Source organism: Martes martes, assembly GCF_963455335.1.
Source record: "Martes martes genome assembly, chromosome: 15".
NCBI classification, from domain to species: domain Eukaryota; kingdom Metazoa; phylum Chordata; class Mammalia; order Carnivora; family Mustelidae; genus Martes; species Martes martes.
The window spans coordinates 49,282,302-49,302,284 of NC_137903.1; the positions used below are offsets into that span (position 1 = coordinate 49,282,302).

Genomic DNA, 19,983 nt, shown 5'->3' on the forward strand with positions numbered 1-19,983 from the left:
AGCCGGGGTAGCAATACTTGTATCAGACAAAAGAGACTTTAAAATAAAGACTGTAACAAGAGACAAAGAATGACACTATATAATAATAAAAGGGAAAATCCAACAAGATATAAAAGTTGTGTATTATTTATACACCCAACATGGGAGCACCCTCATACATAAAACAGTTAATAGCAAGCATAAAGGAATTAATCAATTGTAATACAAGAATAGTAGGGGACTTGGGACGCCTGGGTGGCTCAGTTGGTTAAGCGGCTGCCTTCGGCTCAGGTCATGATCCCAGCGTCCTGGGATCGAGTCCCACATCGGGCTCCTTGCTCGGCGGGGAGCCTGCTTCTCCCTCTGCCTCTGCCTGCCACTCTGGTCTGCCTGTGCTCGCTCCCTCTCTCTCTCTCTCTCTGACAAATAAAAAAAAAAAAAGAATAGTAGGGGACTTTAACACTTACACCGATAGACAAATCATCCAACCAAAAAAATCAACAAGGAAACAGTGTTCTGAATGACCCGCTGTATTAGATGGATTTAACATATATTCAGAAAAGTTCACCCTAAAATAGCAGAATGCACATTCTTTTCTTTTCAAGTGCACATGGAACATTTTCTAAAACAGATCACATGTTAGGTGATAAAACAAATCTCAACAAATTAAAAAAGATCGAAGTCATACCATGCATCTTTTCTGACCACAATGCTATGCAAATAGAAAACAACCATAAGAAAAAAATCTGGAAAGAGCACAAATAAATGGAGGTTAGGTAACATGCTACTGAACAATGAACGGGTCAATCAAGAAATCAAAGAAGAAATTAAAAAATTACCTGGAACCAAATGAAAATGAAAATACAATGGTCCAAAATCTTTGGGCTGTAGCAAAAGCAGTCCTAAGAGGGACGTTTACAGTAATACATGCCTACTTCAAGAAACAAGAAAAATCTCAAACTGAACTTTACACTTAGAAGATCTAGAACAACAACAAAACTCAAAATCAAATGAATATATATAGAAATTTTAAAAACCTCAATAGGACAGACCAATAAAACCAGAAGGTGGTTCTTTGAGAAGATCAATAAAATTGATAAACCTCTAGCTAGACGCATCAAAAAAGAGAGGACTCATATAAACAAAGTCACTAATGAAAGAAGAGAAGGAACAACCAACACCACAGAAATACAAACAATTTTAAGAGATATTATGGAAAATTATATGCCAAAACTGGACCTAGAAGTAATGCTTAATTCCTGGAAACACATAACCTACCAAAACTGAAGCAGGGAGAAACAGAAAATTTAAATAGACTGAGATCATCAGCAAAGAAACTGAATCAAGAATAATAACAAAAACAAAAACAAAACCAACTCCCAACAAACAAAAGTCTAGGACCAAATAGCTTCACAGGGGAATTCTACCAAACATTTGAAAAGTTAGCATCTTTCTTTTCAAACTATTCCAAAAAATACAAGAATGAAAACTCCCCAAATTTGTACTATTTGAAACCTCCAAATTCATTCATTCTATTCATTCCTGATACCAAAACCAGATAAAAACAAAGAAAAAAAGAGAACTATAGGCCAGTATCTTTCATAAATATAGATGCAACAATCCGCCAACAAAATGCTAGTGAAACCATTTTCAACAATACATTAAAAAAATCATTCATCACAATTGAGTGAGATTTATTCTTGGGATGCAAGGGTGGTTCAATATTCACAAATCAATTAATGTGATACAGCACATCAATAAGAAAAAGGATAAATACCATATGATCATTTCAACAGATGCAGAAAAAGCATCTGACAAGCACAACATCCATTCATGATAAAAACCCTCAACAAAGTAGGTTGAGAGGGAACATATCTCAATATCACAAAGGCCATAAAGTAAAAACAGTGAACAATATATTCAATGGGGGGGAAAATGGGAGCCTTTCCCCTAAGGTCAGGAACAAAACAAGGATATCCACTCTCACCACTGTTATTCAACATAGCACTGAAAGTCCTAGCCACAGCAATCAGACAACAAAAAGAAATAAAAGGCATCCAAATTGGTAAGGAAGAAGTAAAACTCTCTGCATTGTTTGCAGATGACATGATACCATTTATAGGAAACCCTAAAGACTCCACCAAAAAACCTACTAGAATTGATGAATGAACTCATTAAAGTCTCAGGATACAGGATACAAAATCAATATATGGAAATCTGTTTTATCTCTATACACTAATAATGAAGTAGCAAAAAGAGAAATTAAGGAAACAATCCCATTTACAACTGTACCAAAAATAATAAAATACCTGCAAATAAACTTAACTAAAGCAGTGAAAAGCCTGTCGTCTGAAAACTATCAAACATTAATGAAAGAAACTGAAGATGACACAAAGAAATGGAAAGACATTTCACATTCATGGATTGGAAGAAAAAATATTGCTAAAATGTTTGTACTACCCAAAGCATTCTACAGATTTAATGCAATCCCTATCAAAATACCAACAGTATTTTTCATAAAACTAAAACAATCCTAAAATTTGTATGGAACCACAAAAGACACCAAATAGCCAAAGAAATCTTGAAAAAGAAAAACGAAACTGGAGGTTATAAAACTCCAGATTTACAAAGGTGCCGTAATCAAAATAGTATGGTATTGGCACAAAAACAGACACAAATCAACAGAAGAGAACAGAAAACCCAGAAATAAACCCACAATTAATTAATTACAGTCAATTAATCTTCAACAAAGGAGGAAAGAACACACAATGGGAAAAAGACAGTCTCTCTTCAACAAATGGTGTTGGGAAACACCAACACCAGAACAACGAAGCTGGGCCACTTCCTTACACTGTACACAAAAATGAATTCAAAACAGATTAAAGACCTAAAATCATAAAAATCTTAGAAGATGGCACAGGAAGTAATTTCTCTGACATCAGCCACAGCCACATTTTTCTAGATATAGCTCCTGAGGCAAGGGAAATAAAAGCAAAAATAAATGACTGGTACTACCATCAAAATAAAAAGTTTCTGCACAGCAAAGGAAATGATCAACAAAATCAGAAGACAACCTACTAAATGGAAGAAGATATTTGCAAATGTCATATCTAATACAGGGTTAGTATTTAAAATATATACAGAACTTATACAACTCAACACCCAAAATACAAATCATCCTATTAAAAAATGGGCAGAATACATGAACAGACATTTCTTCAAAGAAGACATACAGATGGCCATCAGACACATGAAAAGATGCTCAATATTACTCCTCTTCAGGGAAATGCAAATCAAAACCACAATGAGATATTAATTCACATGTTTCAGAATGACTAAAATAAAAAACACAAGAAATAACACGTGTTGGCAACGATGTGGAGAAAAAAGAGCCCTCCTGCACTGTTGGTGGTAACGTAAACTTAATGTAAAAATTTCCACTGTGGAAAACAAAATGGAGGTTCCTCAAGAAGTTAAAAAAAAGAACTACCCTATAATCCAGTAATCGCACTACTGGGTATTTATCCAAAAAATTAAAAAATGCAAATTCAAAGGGATACATGTACCTCTCTGTTTATTACAGCATTATTTATGAAAGCCAAATTATGGAAGTAGTCCAGGTGTCCACTGATAGATGAATGGAGAAAGAAGATGTGGTATAATATGTAATGGAATATCATTCAGCCATAAAAAAGGATGAACACTTATCATTTCCAACAACATGGATGGAACTAGGGAGTACAATGCTAAGCAAACTAAGTCAGTCATAGAAAGACAAATACCATATGATTTCACTCCCATGTGGAATTTAAGAAACAAAACAAATGAGCAAAGAAAAAAAAAAAGAGCAAAACAAACCAAGAAAGAAGTTAACTATAGAGAACTGATGGTCATCAGAGGGGAGGTGGATGGGGGGATGGGTGTAATGGGTGATAGAGGTTAAGAATACACTTATGATGAGCACTGAGTAACGTACAAAGTGTTGAACCCATGTTAACTATACTAAGATTAAAATAAAAACTTAAAAAAAAAAAAGGAATGCTATATATCCTATTCTACCTGTGTCAAAACAACACACCCCTCCAAGACAAAAAAATTCCTCCTTGAGTATTATTTATGAATCTTATACTGAGAAAGCCAGTGCTAATTATGCACCTTCACTAGACTCAACATTTTCATTGTGTCCCTGAGCTGCAAAGTTACAAATAATGTATTTACCGTGCTCCCACATATTAGTTAAAAAACTCATATATAAGTAGGGGCGCCTGGGTGGCTCAGTGGGTTAAAGCCTCTGCCTTCGGCTTGGGTCATGATCCTAGGGTCCTGGGATGGAGCCCCACGTCGGGCTCTCTGCTCAGCGGGGAGCCTGTCTGCCTGCCTCTCTCTGCCTGCCTCTCTGCCTACTTGTGATCTCTGTCTGTCAAATTAATAAATAAAATCTTTGAAAAAAAATTCATATAAGTATATACAAGATATCTTATACTTAGAATCATATGTCTAAAGGTTGTTTTCTTATTTCAAGCAAGATTTGCTTATAAAAATGAACAAATACCATTTCAGTATGCTAACATCTGCCTAATGAGGATACCAACTTCTTGTCAAAAAATTTTATTGAGTATATAATAGGAACCATTTACAAATAATCTGTTTCCACTATAGGCTGTCAGTAAGAGAAGATAATGTAAGTTTAATAATGTCTCATTTCTAGCCAATTCTGCAGCAGGCTTCCATTGATAAACAAAGATCAAAATTTTACTTTATATTTTTACATACCATAATCTAAGAATGTTTAGAAAAACTAAAAATTCAAGGACTAACAAAAGTGCAAAAATGTAATAAAAACAATCTGACATAAATGTTAAAGCATTCTGAAATTCAAGGAGTTTTGATTCCTCAGTATGACAAGAGTAGAGGTGCTCATTCTCTGAACTGTTAATTCTCTCCTAAAGTCTGAAAGACAAACATTAATGACAAAAATAAACTGCTAAATTGAACTGATGAAAAGACAGCTAAATGGAAAACACAACAACCTGAAGATATCTATCTAGTATTATTCCTCTTCTATAAACAAGGAAATTTAAGTTCTTCAATGTGAAGTAATTTGTCCACAGTCACAAAGCAATTAGGTACAATTAAGTACAAACTTAGTTCTTCCCGACTCCAAAGTCCAATCATTTCTACTTCTTTCAAATTAGAAAAAAAAAAAAATGACTTAAAAAGCTAACACAGATTCTGTCAATTAAACACTAACATTTAAGTCATCTAGCCTAAATTAAAAGATTTGTTCAAATAGAAAATAAATTCTACCTGAGATTTTTAATCAAAAAGACCACACAAAGTAAAATTCATATCCTAGTACAGTGGTCAGCCTGTGGGTGAAATTCCTTCCTCCACTCTGAATCTATTTTCATAAATAAGTGTTACTGGAACACAGTCAAGCCCCTTCATTTTTATACTGTCTATGGCTGCTTTCTGCTACAAAGACAGAGCTGAAGAGTTGAGACAATGACCACATGGCCCACCAAGCCTCCAATATTTATTATCTGGCTCCTTTATAGTAAACTTTGATCATCTGGCTCCTTTATAATAAACTTTGCCTCTCCTGCTCTAGGGAATACTTGATCAAAAAATGAGAAGTAAAGTATCTACAAGTTGCCAAACCAAATAGTTTTCCCATATGGGGAACCATCAATAACAGTTTCCTCAGAGAAATGATCTATTTTTATTAATGTAGTAATCCTACCACGAAGAGAACTATATTAAAAAATACAGTGTCACATAACAAACAGTAAAGTTACTATGTGTACGCCATGCTATTTTTTGATGGATTTAATCTATAAACCATTTAAAACCCTGTTAGGGTTATATACTATTACCTACTAACCCTTCCTTTTTCCTGTGTACCAAAAATACCCATTTAGACAGGTGAGAGGGTTAAACTGAGAATTATCATCTCACAAGAAGACAAATCCCTACCCCCTACCACTACACAATTTTCTTTTTCTTTTTTTCTTTTTAGAGAGGTGAGGGGCAGAGGGGGGAGAGAGAAATCTTAAGTAGGCTCCAAGCCCGATAGGCAGAGCCCAACATGCAGAGGCTGACACAGGGTTCGATCCCACGACCCTGAGATCATGACCTGAGCTGAAATCAATAGGACGCTTAACTGACTGACCACCAGGTGCCCCACAATTTACTTTTTTAAAATAGTGTATAATAAACGGGAAATCAAATCAACAGGTATAGTCTTATAGCAACTGCTTTCATAAATATTAGTACATAATTGACTATCTTGATTATTTCATAAAGAAAAACTAGTACACCTCGACTGACCTACTGGTTTTGTTAAAGACCAATAATGTTAAAGTTTAATCTTATAGTTTATAGCCAATGCTTATATAAAGAGAGAGAGTTTTTAAATATTTTCTCTTGGTAGAAGATTTTGGCAACATGAGTTCTTTTTTATTCTTACTTTAAGCTGAAGGAATTAATGAAAACAATGAATGAACCAAGAATTCAAAAATGAAAAATCATCATGTCTTCAATAATAAAATAGCACTATTAAATAGTTATGAAATACAGAGCTTTCAAAGTACTAAACACATCGTGTCACTTCTTTATAAGAGAAATTAAGCACTTCTATCAAGCAATAAAAAAGTCATTAAAAGGCAGGATAAAATTTTAAACATTCAGTGATAAACAATGCACTGAAAGCTAACAACCTGAAACAATATTCTTGGAGACAGCATGACCATCAAAATCTATAAATATACCCAATGTACTTAATGTACTAGGTACTAAAATAGCCAATACTCTATACAGCACTTATTACTGTCAGACACTGTTCTAATGGCTTTATATATTTATTCCATATTATGAACCATTATTACCCCCACTTCATAGATGAAGAAACCCATGGAAATAGAGGTTAAATCACACGTCTTAGGTCATCAAGTTAGTAAGTAGTAAAGGTAGCATTTGAACTCCTCAACAGTTTGGTTCCAGAGCCTAACTCCTAACCATTACATCATAGTTCCTCTTATATGAGACAGCAAGAAAAAAAACAACTGGAATGTTTGATGGTAATAACCCACAAAACTAGGGCTTTCAATATTTAAACATTTTGCAATGATTTTTATAATGTCATTAGAGGAAAAAAAATACTAAAATTAATGTTTATCTTCTTTAACAAGTATCTTGATTATACACAGCACTTACGTAACAATGCAAGGTAACATATATAGAGTAATCTTTCTTAAGACACACATTAAGGTTTGTGGTTTAAAATATAAGGTATCTCCAAGGGTGCCCAGGTAGCTCAGTCAGTTAAGCATCCAACTCTTGATTTCAGCTCAGGTCATGATCTCAGGGTCCTAGCATCAAGCCCTGCAGGGAGTCTTGCTTGAGATTCTCTCTCTGTCCCTCTTCCTCTGTCCCTCCCCCCATGCGCTCCTTCTCTCTAAAATAAATAAATCTTTAAAAAAATTAAATTAAAAAAAAAATACAAGATAGCTCCAAAACAGGTAGACACGGCAGAAGATTCCTTCTACCTGAACTTCTTAACCCGTTTCTTCTATGAGCAGAACAAAGGAAAATAAACCAACATCTTCTAAACTCACAGCTGCTAAAGAAAGGTGAATCAGCTTCTTGTGTTTCGGGAGGTAAGGCTAGAATATATTTCTTTTTCTGGAATTTAAATAAAAGCCACAGCAGGTTTTATTTTAAGTTAATTTGTTTACTTATTTTCATAGAGTACTAAGAAGTACTTGGGATAATAAAAGTATTCATCAATTATAATTATAAATAAAATAACGTAATCATATTCATTTGTATAAAACAGTAGGCCACATACTTAAGGTGAGTATAAGCCTACACATGCATGCACGAAACACACGATCTAAATAGATCTCTAAGACACCACCAAGTCTCATGGTATTAATAAAAAAAAAAAAAAAGAAAGAAAGAAAAATTCCATCACTCTAGTGTTGAATTTCACTTCGAAAAGAACACCCAGGGAAGATGCTGCTTCTGGAGGAGCTCTTCTCAGTAAGAGGTAACAAAAACACTGATTTGCTTTCTCTCTATGGCACTTTACAGTTTGTCATGAATTTTCAAGTCTCCTGACATTATACAGTGCTAAACATTTATTCTACAGTTTCTGTTATTTGAAAATGTGTATGTATCTAGTTTTATTAAGTGATAGCCCTGGTCTGGAAATATCAAAGGCAAGAAGGAATTCTTCTTCCAAGCAGAGAAAGTGACATAATAATAAAAGTTAAGCTAAATCAGTGAAGGTGGGAGACTGGAACATAAACTATAAGGTAGAAAGCCACACGAGATGAGCTGGAGAACCAAGGCAGAAAGCAGATTCTGAGAGCCTGCATGACACGTTAGGGAGCTCAGATTCTATCTTTTAAGTAATAGGAAACCAGTGCTGAGTTTTAAGCAGGAGCACAGCATTGTCAGAATTTCGTTTTTAAAAGATTACAACAACATGCCTGAAAGATGGATTTTATTTTATTTTATTTTTAAGATTTTATTTATTTATTTGACACGGAGAGAGAGATCACAAGTAGGCAGAGCAGCAGACAGAGATAGAGGGGAGGCAGGCTCCCTGCCGAGCAGAGAGCCTGATGTGGGGCTTGATCCCAGGACCCTGAGATCATGACCTGAGCCGAAGGCAGAGGATTAACCCACTGAGCCACCCAGGTGCCTCGAAAGATGGAATTTTAAAAGGCGAGACTAGAAGGGAGGAAGTGACAATACAGATGGACAGAAAAATCTAGATTCAAGAAATACCTGGAAGTAAAATCAGCGGAAGGAAAGCTAAAGCAGAGAAAACAGTCCAAATCATTCCTAGTTTGTTAGCTTGGACAGCTGGATATATGAGAAAATACAGGTGTATAAGGAAGAAATTAGAGATCAGTATCAACCACAGAGAAGCCATCAAGACTAGGGATATAGTGCTGGAGTGACCAGGACACTGATGATAGTTAAAATCATAAGAGAAAATGTAATTTTCCAGATGGGAAAAGGGAAAAGCTAGCTTTTGATGTTCATTTTTTTTTTAGTATAGTCGACACACAATGTTACATTAGTTTCAGGTGTACAACATGGTGATTCAACAACTCTACTTGTTAGGCTAGGCTCACCACAAGTGTACCTACTATCTGTCACTATACAACACTATTACAATACCACTGGCCGGATTCCCTACGCTGTACCTTTGATTCCTGTGGCTTATTCATTCCATTATTGGAAGCCTGTATCTCTCTCTCCCCTTCACCTATTTTGCCTGTTCCCCCAACCTCTTTTCTTCTGGCAACCATCTATTTACAGGCCTGATTCTGCTTTTTGTTTATTCATGTTTTGTTTTGATTCCACATATTGGTGAAATCACATGGTTCCTTGGTTCCTCAAAAACTGAAAACAGAAATACCACATAATCCAATTTCTACTGAGTATGTACCTGAAGACAATTAAAACACTAATTCAAAAAATATATGCACCCTATGTTTATTGCAGCATTACTTACAATAGCCAAGATATAGAAGCAACCCAAGTATCCATCCACAGATGAATGGATAAAGATGTGGCATGTATACACAACGAAATATCATGCAGCCATAAAAAAGGATGAGACCTTGTTGTTGGCAACAACATGGATGGACCCAGAGTACAGCATGCTAAGTGAAGTCAGACAGAGAAAGACCTATACTCATTTCTAAGGGGCAGATAACTATGAGGACTGGAAAGCCGGTTGGATTTGGTGGAATAAGGGTCAACAATAGCCCTGCAGAAAAAAGACAGTCAAATTGCAGGGGTCTAGGAAACAAATAAGAAAGAGAAGTTTAGGGGTACCTGGGTGGCTCAGCAGTTGTTTAAGTGTTCCACTCTTAATCTTGGCTCAAGTCATGATCTCAGGGTCATGAGATTAAGCCCCAAATCAGGCTCCACGCTAAGTGTGGAGCCTGCTTAAGAAGTTCTCTCTCCCTCTGCCCCTCATTCTACTCACTTGGGCTCTCTACCCCTTTCTCAAATCAAAAAAAAAAAAAAAATAATAATAATAAAAATAAAATAAAAGAGAAAAAGAGAGAGAACTTAAGGTCAATTAAAATGCTAGCCAGTGAGGAAAAAGGGAAGAGGGCCGTGATAAAGAGAAGTTTCTTTTTAATAATGGTAGAGCCTCAAACATGTTTAAAATGAAGAAATGAAGCCAGAAGAATGGAATAGTTTGAAGACTTCAGAAAGTGAGCCCAAAACTGACAGAGCATGGTTCTGGAAGATATGGAAGGAAATGAGAACGTGATTAATAGGACAAGGAGGCAAGACTGCCTTTGAAAAAGAAGCAGAATGAAATTGGAGGGAGGTAAGGTTAGATGGAAACATCCTAAAAGAATCTGTAGTGTGGGGTGAAGAGATATCAAGAGAATTCACAGATGCACTCACTACATCACTTTCAGAGATAAAGTAGGAGATCAGATCAGTATCTGAACATAAGAGGTAGATAAACTGAAGAGAATGGTGAATATCTGGGATAATTACAAAATTAATAGAAAAGGGAACCTTACCAAAGGCAAAGAAAATAATTGAGAAAAAGTTATGCAAGCCATATGGATTAGACACAATGGAAAAATTAATATGAAAATATAGCTAGCCTTAATGATGGCAGGTCCTACTTACTTGTAAGGAACTCAAGATAAGGTGGAAGACAAAAGACATACAGATGACTTCAAATATGCTATGGCTGAGTACAAGGATAAAGATAACACGCTTACAGTTTAACTAGAGAGAGAGAAGAACCCATGGGAATGAGGGAGAAGACAGTCTTCAGGGCTGTATCCCTAACACCTAGAGCTGTTCACTAAAATTTTGTTGAATTAATGAATGGTAAAATGTGCATCATACAAGAGGCAATTTTCTGCAATGAAAAGTGATACAGAATAAAAAAGGTCTGAATGTGGGTTTCCTACATATTAGTAGTGGTATGCTGGAGATTCTTTCCAAGGAACTTCAATTTCCTCATCTGTAGAACAGGGAAACAAACCCCCTTTCAGAGTTGCTATGAGAAATAAACAAGACAACCAGTAAGTTCCATAGAAGAACCTAACTGAAAACTCCAAGAGGGAGGACTATAATCTGATTATAACACCAACACTTCAGTGAATACCAAATTACTTTTGCTAATCTGGTTTCTGACATAGGATCCTTTCTGAAGCAGAACAGGGGGTTGAAGACAAAAACATTCCAAGATGGGGGGTCAAAAATCCTTTCATCTACTGTCATCTGCCATATAATGCTAAATTTAGGACAACAGAAAGAGAAACTGTTTATACATCATGATGACCAAGTTCTTAGTATGTACAAAAAATGAAACCAGGGGGAGATAGATCCAAGTTACAAAACGGCTTTTTTTTGCTTTTCTCCAAACAGTAGTTTTGATTACATAACTTAAACAGGTACATTTTAAATACTGGACCTGATAATAGATCAAGCAAATGATAAAATACAGCAATGTTATGATAACGGATTATAGACTCTAAACTCCTCTGTTAAGAATTAACTAATAGCTTAATAATAAGAGTTCAATCATTTAGTATTTGCTAGGTGCTGTTTACATGCTTTCGTATTTTATTAAATTTTTAATTCACGCAACAAATCTATCAGGTAAGTACGGAGTTTATCCCCATAATGGACAAGGAAACAGGGGCAAAGAGTGGTTAAATAACTTGCCCAAAGTCACACAACTAGAAAGTGGCAGAGCTTAGTTAGGTTCCACCTATAGACTGTTTCCAGAGTTCTTAAGCACTGCACAGCAAAGCAAGTCTTCTGGAATAGACGGGCTACAGGTGTCATTGTCATGGTTATCAACTTCTAGGGGCAAAAACCACTTCTCATTTAAAAGCTACATCTCTGAGATCAGACACCTTCACATATTCTGTCATTTTAAGTGTCATTACAAGCTGCTGTGACAACAGTTTCTAACTCACCCTGTGCTTAGAGAGGGCTTCTCTAGCATGCGATCACAGACCTATCTCTATACGCCTCTGGGAGGCTGGACTGTATCCATGGAGACAGAGAGAACTAAGTAAGAGCTGATGCTCCCTGCACTCAAATGAACTGTTTTATATGAAACCAAAAACACAGGTATTAACATACTAAAGGACAATCTATAAGATGGATCACATGACCCTAATGACCCAATGCTTATCATGAATATTCAGAGAGCCTCATATATAAACATAAAAATGTCTTAGATTTATGTTAGTAAATGTTTTAAAAATTTCCTTCAACTACAAGATATAAATGCTCATGACAAAGTAAACATATGCCAAAGTTCTCATGAAGCCACATAAAAAAAAAAAAAAAATCTTAGCATTCCCATCTCCCATCCTGGCCTATAGCAAATGCTTTGCAAAGTCTCTAACTCTTCCATTAGTGCTCACAGAATATGCATACTTTAACATACATCTCTAAAAGGAATACAAACATGTAGAAATCCCTTGTAATTTTTATCCTACCTAATATTACTTGATTTCAGATGCTCCTCTGATTTCAAGTTTCCGGTCCTCATCTGGGACTTAAATGAAACGTTTTCTCCCACAATGACTATCTGCAAGAACATCCAATTTCTCATAAGGTAGAATGGTTTAAGACATTCTAGACAGAGGAGAGGAGGAAAATATGAGTTAACCCACAATAACAGAGAACTCCTTTGAAAAAAAATTAAATTATTTTCTCTTTATTTGAAATGATTTAATGTCAAAGTCAAATGAAAAATACTTTTTCTGTATTAAGTTTCTTGGAATACACATTTTAATATGCTGTTTTGTATATTTCTAACATTCTAGTTTTAGATCTAAGTATTATCTAATCTCCCTCTCTCTCTGAAAGCTGACTGATCTCTATAAGGCAAACAAATACCAGTTACCCAGCAGGGTTTTTGTAGTTCCAAGGTGAGAGTGCCCTGTAGAACACAGGAGCAGATGGCTGGTGTGAACTATACTGTTTACCAATGGAAAAACAGGTAAAGCAATTAAACCACAATTATAGGTGATATGAATGATGTTTAAATTCTAAGGTCAACCAAAAAAATCAGGTTTTTAGATCTTTATTCACTCACTGAACAACGATTTGGTCACGTCTATGTACTAGATATAGGGTGAAGGACTGGGTATACAATGATGAAAAAAACAAATATGGTGCCTTCCGTGGATTTAAAATATAATGTGGACATAGATCCACAAGGAAGGAGGAGGCAATAAAGGGTAGTGATTAAAAGCATGGGTGTGTGTGTCACACAGTTTGCATTTAATGGCATGCTGGGAGTAAATCAAGCCACAGAAAAACATAGCAAAATTTCTTAGGGACATCAATTTAACTCAAAGAAATGAACAAAGTTAAGTAAATATTATTAGCTGCTAATAACTGCTTACACTTACAATTACTATGTGGCAGATTCTGTGCTAAATGTTCTACACACATGATCTCAAAGAATGGGAGTACAATGTGATTAATAGTTAAGTATAGTCTTATATTCAGACTGTGCTGAACCAAGCTCTGCCAACAACTAGCTATGTAACCTTAGGAAAATCACTTCTCTATGCCCTAGCTTTGTTAGAAGTCAAGAAGGAGATAAATAAATGTACCTACCTCATTGAGATGTTTTGAGGATTAAATGAGGTAACAGAAATAAAAGCACTTAGGACTGTTCCTTGTAAGCCCTCAAAAAATATTGGGTATTTTTGTCAATGTTATCGTTACAGTTATTCATCTTCCCAACAATCCTAAGATGTAAGTGCTATTATTATTCTCATTCTATAAATTAGGAAACTGAAGCTAAGAACTCACACTAATCAATTCTAGAATAAAAGACAAGGTTATTCATAATATTTAACAACAGAACACAAGTCTTAAGAGAAATTTCAAACATGCAGGAGATCCATGTGGACTTCGTCCCCTCACTTCGAAAGTAGGTATTCAACCTCCAGTGACTTTAGTTGTACTTTAGTGGAAGACTGAGAAAATACATGATAAAACCCAAGCTCCTTAGCATAGCATGTGAGGTCCCACAGGTCCCCGCTTTATACTTTATGACCTAATAAAACTAAATTATTTTTAGTTCTTAGCTATTTTGTTCCTCAGTATCTCTACTCATGCTCTTTCACTCAACCTGGAATGCCGTCTTCCTTCCCTCCTTACCTGGTTAACTCCTCTTATTTAAAATTCAGCAACTTCTAAATAACACCTTTGGCTTGGCCAAGCACTCCCAGTGCATCTTAACGCCCACCTTTATCTTAGCACCCAGCGCTACCAGGAAGTTACTTCCTCCACTAGAGACTATTCTGCGCAACTCTGTATACCTGGTGCCTGGCTATGCCTGCCAAACTAAAGTGTATGAAGCAAATTTATGTTAATTTGGACTACATGGTCTCTCAAAAGGCCAAGACACTAAAAATTCGGTTTCTCAAAACTGACAGTAGTCTCAAAAGTCTTCCAGGAAAACAATTTCTAAGGTTTTTTTCACCTGATAACCAGGAATAATATACTTCCTTCTAGGTTCAGAAAATCTACTATTTTATACAGTCAGAAAAATCCATGATTGTTTTCCTGGCTATCTGAAATTCAGATTGTTTTCCACACACTGGAATCTATATAATACATACAATACAGTACATATCTATATAGAAATACAATATCTGAGAGAGGCCTGGGTGGCTTAGTCAGTTAAGCATCTGCCTTTGGCTCAGGTCATGATCTCAGGGTCCTGGGATCAAACCGGAATCTGGCTCCATGCTCAAGGGGAGTATGCTTCTCCCTCTGCCCCCTCCCTTGCTAGTTGCACGCATGTGCTCTCTCTCAAATAAATAAATCTTAAAGGGAAAAAAAAGATAAAATTTGAAACCTCCATAGAATATGGATAAAGTAAAAAACTCAAGTGCTCTGAACAAGAAATTAAGGTTAAGGCTAACAGAATTTAAATTTTAAAAAAAAAATTTTTTTTAGAGTAAACCATCAGCAATTGGAAGGCTATTTCTCCCTCATCTCAGTTTCTACATTAGATGAGATATGCCAAAACAATGGTTTTCAACTCTACCGAACCCAATGCCTTTGGAGAAAAAAAAATGCATTCTATGTAACAACTCTGTACCTTATGGAAATAAAACACAAGATAATATTATATTACTTATATAACACAGAAAAAATTAAAACTAAATGCCTTTTAGGGTAAAAAAAAAGGAAAAATAAAGGAAAGCAATTTTTAAAAAATATTTATTTATTTATTTGAGAGACAGAGAGAGCGTGAGTGGGAGGGGCAGAGGAAGAGGGAGACAGAACCTCAAGCAAACTCAACACGGAGCAGAGAGCCCGATGCAGGGCTTCATCTCACAACACTGAGATCACGACCTGAGCTGAAACTGAGAGCAGGATGTTCAATGGACTGTGACACACAGGTGCCCAAAAGGAAAGCAATTTTTAATAAAATTAGCATCTAAAAATATAAAAGATCAGGTAAGACTACTTTTAAAGACATAATAAAGTAAATGCTTGCACATACTTAAAATGGAAGGTTAACAGAATACCAAAGACAAAAAAACAAAAGCTAAAATATGAGTAGACACTAGAATCAAAATACGTATTAATGTAATAAACAGACCAGATTCATTGGAAAGGACAATAAGAGAAAAAAATGACATCAGGGCAACACAAGACAAAGTACAGAGTTGATCTGAAGTAAACAAGTATGTGACTCTATGCTTTGAGAGGTGACATGGAACAAAAATTAGATTAAAAAAAAAAGAGCATACAGCCTTTACATAATGTAAAACACCAGACTAGTTAAACAAAAGTAAAGTACTACTTCCTGATGTGGAATGGGGGATGATACGCAAAATGGACAAGTTAATTAACTCAGCTAGCAACAAGATACCATCTGACTTAACTAAATCAAAGAATCTAGGCGTGCCTTGGTGGCTCAGTCAGTTGAATGTCTGCCTTTGGCTAGGGTGATGATCCCGGGTCCTGGAAAAAAATCCCAGATCTGGGGATCTGGGATCCCCAGATCTCAGCGGGAAACCTGCTTCTCCTTTTGCCTGCTGCTCCCCCTACTTGTGCTCTCTCTCTGACAAATAAAATCTTAAAAAAAAAATCTATAAATTATTATAGTACATATAGTACTCTCTACTTCTACAGTCTCTAAAATTAAAAAAAAAAAGATATACAGAAGTCAAAACTGATTTTTCTACCAAAAAAACATTATTTAGCCCATACTTTCAGACATCAGTTTTAGCTAGTCATGTTCCTTATAATTTTCCTATCTTCAGAAAGGGGTGGTATATTAAAATCAAGTAATTTAACTGGATACAGATCATGGAAGGCATATGGAAGACTGTTATATTAATGGCCCCAATGAATTACACACCACCTGGCATCTGTACCCTTATTAATCTCTTCACATACTGACCATAGGCTGAACACGTGACTGACTTTGGCCAACTGGACTTCACCAAATGTAACAGAAAGAGGTTGATAAGCACTTGTGCATTTGAGCCTGCCCTTTTGCTAACACAATCATCATGTTATAAAGCCAAGGACGACAGACCACTTGGAACAAGGAGACCCAGTTTTCCCACCTATCACAGTCATCTCAGTTGAGGGTCTAGACAGTTGAGTGAGGTTGTCTTGGGCCACTCAGGTCAGGCTGAGCCACTGGCTGACTGAGTCATCCAACAGAATTAAGTGGCTTGGTAGACAGTAATATAGACAGCTGTCATCAGACTTTGACCAACAACATTTTACTGAGTGAAGGGAAAAAGGGGGGCGGATAAAAAATGATTCCTGGCCAGCTAGAAGGGTGGATTAGCCATTTACTAACAAAAGGAAGATGATACAAGTAGGTATATGGAGAAGAGTCCATTTTGGGACAACAGTGCTTGGCACATGGTACTATATAAGCTCTTGTTCTTGTGCTTGGTAACAATGGTAATTCTGAGATGGTTATTACACAACCAAGGGAATGAACTGACAGTTAGTTAGAGTCTGGGGTTTAAAGGAAAGGTCTGGACTACAGATATTCATTTGGGAGTCATCAGTATACAGGCATACTTGTTTTATTGTGCTTTGCTTTACTGTTCTTCACAGATGCTGCATTTTTTAACAATAGAAGGTCTGTGGCAACCCTGTGTCCAGGAAGTCTATTGGTACCCTTTTTCCAATAGCATTTGCTCACTTCATGTCTCTGTGTCACATTTTTGTAATTCTCACAATATTTCAAATTGTTTCATAATATTATTATTACACTTGTTATGATATTCTCTAATCAGTGATTTCTGGCGTTATTGCAACTGTTTGCGGGCACCACAAACCATTCCCATGTAAGACAGCGAACTTAATCGATGAATGTTGTGTGCGTTCTGACTGCTCCACCAACAGCCACTCTCCCATCTCTCTCCCTCTCCTTGGGCTTCCCTATTACCTGAGACACAGTACTGAAATTATGCCTATTAATAACTCTACTATGGCCCCCTAAGTGTTCAAGTGAAAAGAGTCACATGTCTCTTTTTAAATCAAAAGCTAGAAATGATTAAGCTTAGTGAGGAAGGCACAATGAAAGTCTAGACAGGCCTCTTGCACAAAACAGCCAACTTTTACTCTCAAAGCAAAAAGTTCTTGAAGGAAATGAAAAGTTGTGCTCCAACAAAGACACAAGAGATAAAAGGAGTCTTACTACTGATTTGGAGAAAGTCTGAGTGGTCTAAGCATATCGAGCTGGCCACAACCTTCCATTAAACCAAAGCCTAACCCAGAGCAAGGCCTTAACTCTCTTCAATTCTACGCAGACTGAGAGAGGTGAGGAAGCTGCAGAAGAAAAACCTGAAAGCTAGCAGAGGTTGACTCATGAGGTTTCAGGAGAGAAGCAATCTCCATAAAACAGAAGTATGAGGTGAAGGAGCAGGTGCTGATACAGAAGCTGCACTGAGTTAATCCAGAAGACGTAGCTAAGATAATTCATGGAGGTGGCTAAACAACAGACTTTCCGTGTAGACGAAACAACCTTGTATCGGAAGAAGACACCATCCTGGAATTTCACAGCTAGAGAGGAGAAGTTAATGCCCGGTTTCATAACTTCAAAGTACAGGCTGACTCTCTTGTTAAGGGATAATGCAGCTGGCAACCTTAAGTTGAAGCCAATGCTCATTTCCCATTCCCAAAACCCTAGGGCCCTTAAAACTATGCTAAATCTTCTCTGCCTGTGTGCTCTACGAACGAAACACCAAAGCCTGGATGACAGCACATCTGTTTACAACACAGTTTACTGATATTTTAAACCACCACTGAGACCTACTGCTTAGAAAAAAAGAGTCCTCTCAAAATATTACTGCACAATAATAATAATACACCTGGTCACCTAAGAACTCCAATGGAGATGGACAAGATTAATGTTGTTTTCATGCCTGCTGACTCAACCATCTTTTCTGTAGCCCATGGATCAAAGAGTAATTTAGATTTTCAAGACTTTGAATCTAAAAAAATACATTTCAGGGGCACCTGGGTGGCTCAGTTGGTTAAGTGTCTGTCTTTATTCAGGTCGTGATCCCAGGGTCCTGGGATTAACCCCTGGGATTAACTCCCTGCTGAGCAGGGAGCCTACTTCTCCCACTGCTTGTACTATCTCACACTCTCTGCCAAATAAATAAATAAAATCTTAAAAATAAATAAAAATTATCTTTTCATAATGCTATAGCTGCCATTGATAGTGATTCCTCTGATGGATCTGGGCAAAGTCAACTGAAAACCTTCTGGAAAGGATTCCCAATTCCTGATGCCATTAAGAGCATTCAAGATTCATCTGAAGAAGTCAAAATATCAACATTAACAGAATTTGGGAAGAAGCTGATTCCAACCCTCATGGATGACTTTGAGGAGCTCAAGACTTCAGTGGAGGAAGTGACTGCAGACGTGGGGGAAAAAGAATGAAAATTACATGGAGCCTGAAGATGTGAGTGAATTGCTACAATCCACTGATAAAGCTTGAATGGATGAGGAGTTTCTTCTTAAGGGTGAGCAAAGAAAGTAGTTTCTTGAGATGGACTCTACTCCTGGTGAAGATGCTTTGAAGACCGTTGAAATGACAAAAAAAGGATTTAGAAAATTACATAAACTTAGCTGATAAAGAAACTGCAGTGTTTGAGAGGATTGACTCCAATTTTGGAAGAAGTTCGACTGTAGATAAAATGCCATCAAACAGCATTGCATGCCACAGAGAACTCATCTGGAAAAGAGTCAGCTGATGTGGTAAACTTCACTGCCTTAATTTTTTTTTTTTTAAAGAATCATTTTTTTTAAAGATTTTATTTATTTGACAGAGAGAGAGCACAAGCAGGGGAGCAGTAAGCAGAGGAAGAGGAAGAAGCAGGCTTTCCGCAGAGCAAGAGGCCTGATGAAGGGCTCGATTCCAGGATACCGGGATTAGGACCTGGGCCGAAGGCAGACGCTCAACTGACTGAGCCACCCAGGCGCCCCTTCACTGCCTTATTTTTAAAAATTGCATTTACAACTCTGTATCATATTTACAAAATCAAATTACCAGTTCATTGGACAACAGACCCCAAGAAGTTAAGCGTTCATATCAAATCTGGCTCATATCAATTATATAAAAAATATGTGAAGAAATGACAGAATAGCTTTCAAATTTGATGAGTTATAAACCCAGAGATCTAAGAAGCTCAACAAACCTCGAGCATTTAAACACAAAAGAAGACCATACAAAGACACTGTAATCAAATGGCTGAAATTCAATGACAAAAAGAAAATTTTCAGAGCAGGGAGATAAAAAGGATCCATTATATAAGGAGGAATAAAGATAAGACTGATGCCCATATTCTCAGAAAAAAATGTAAGCCAAAAAATAATGAAGTAATAGCTTCAAAATATTGGGAGGGGGAGAAGGATAAGCCCTTATCAAACCTATAATTATATATCCAGCAAAAATACCCTTTAAAACTG

The 19,983-nt window shown here is 36.4% G+C and overlaps 1 protein-coding gene across 10 annotated transcripts in view; it reads right to left on the minus strand.

Annotated features, from left to right (window-relative positions):
- SMG7 (SMG7 nonsense mediated mRNA decay factor) overlaps positions 1-19,983 on the minus strand; it is a gene marked incomplete at its 5' end in the record, with an annotated part of 92,783 nt that overhangs the window by 44,282 nt on the left and 28,518 nt on the right. For 4 of the 10 annotated variants that reach the window (XM_080825009.1, XM_080825016.1, XM_080825017.1 and 1 more), the window contains one exon: positions 12,498-12,613. The exons of the other annotated variants lie outside the window; for them this stretch is intronic. In XM_080825009.1, the coding sequence (XP_080681135.1) occupies positions 12,498-12,613 (116 nt within the window). Of the gene's footprint in view, positions 1-12,497; positions 12,614-19,983 lie in introns of those variants that run through there. 10 annotated transcript variants of the gene reach the window in all.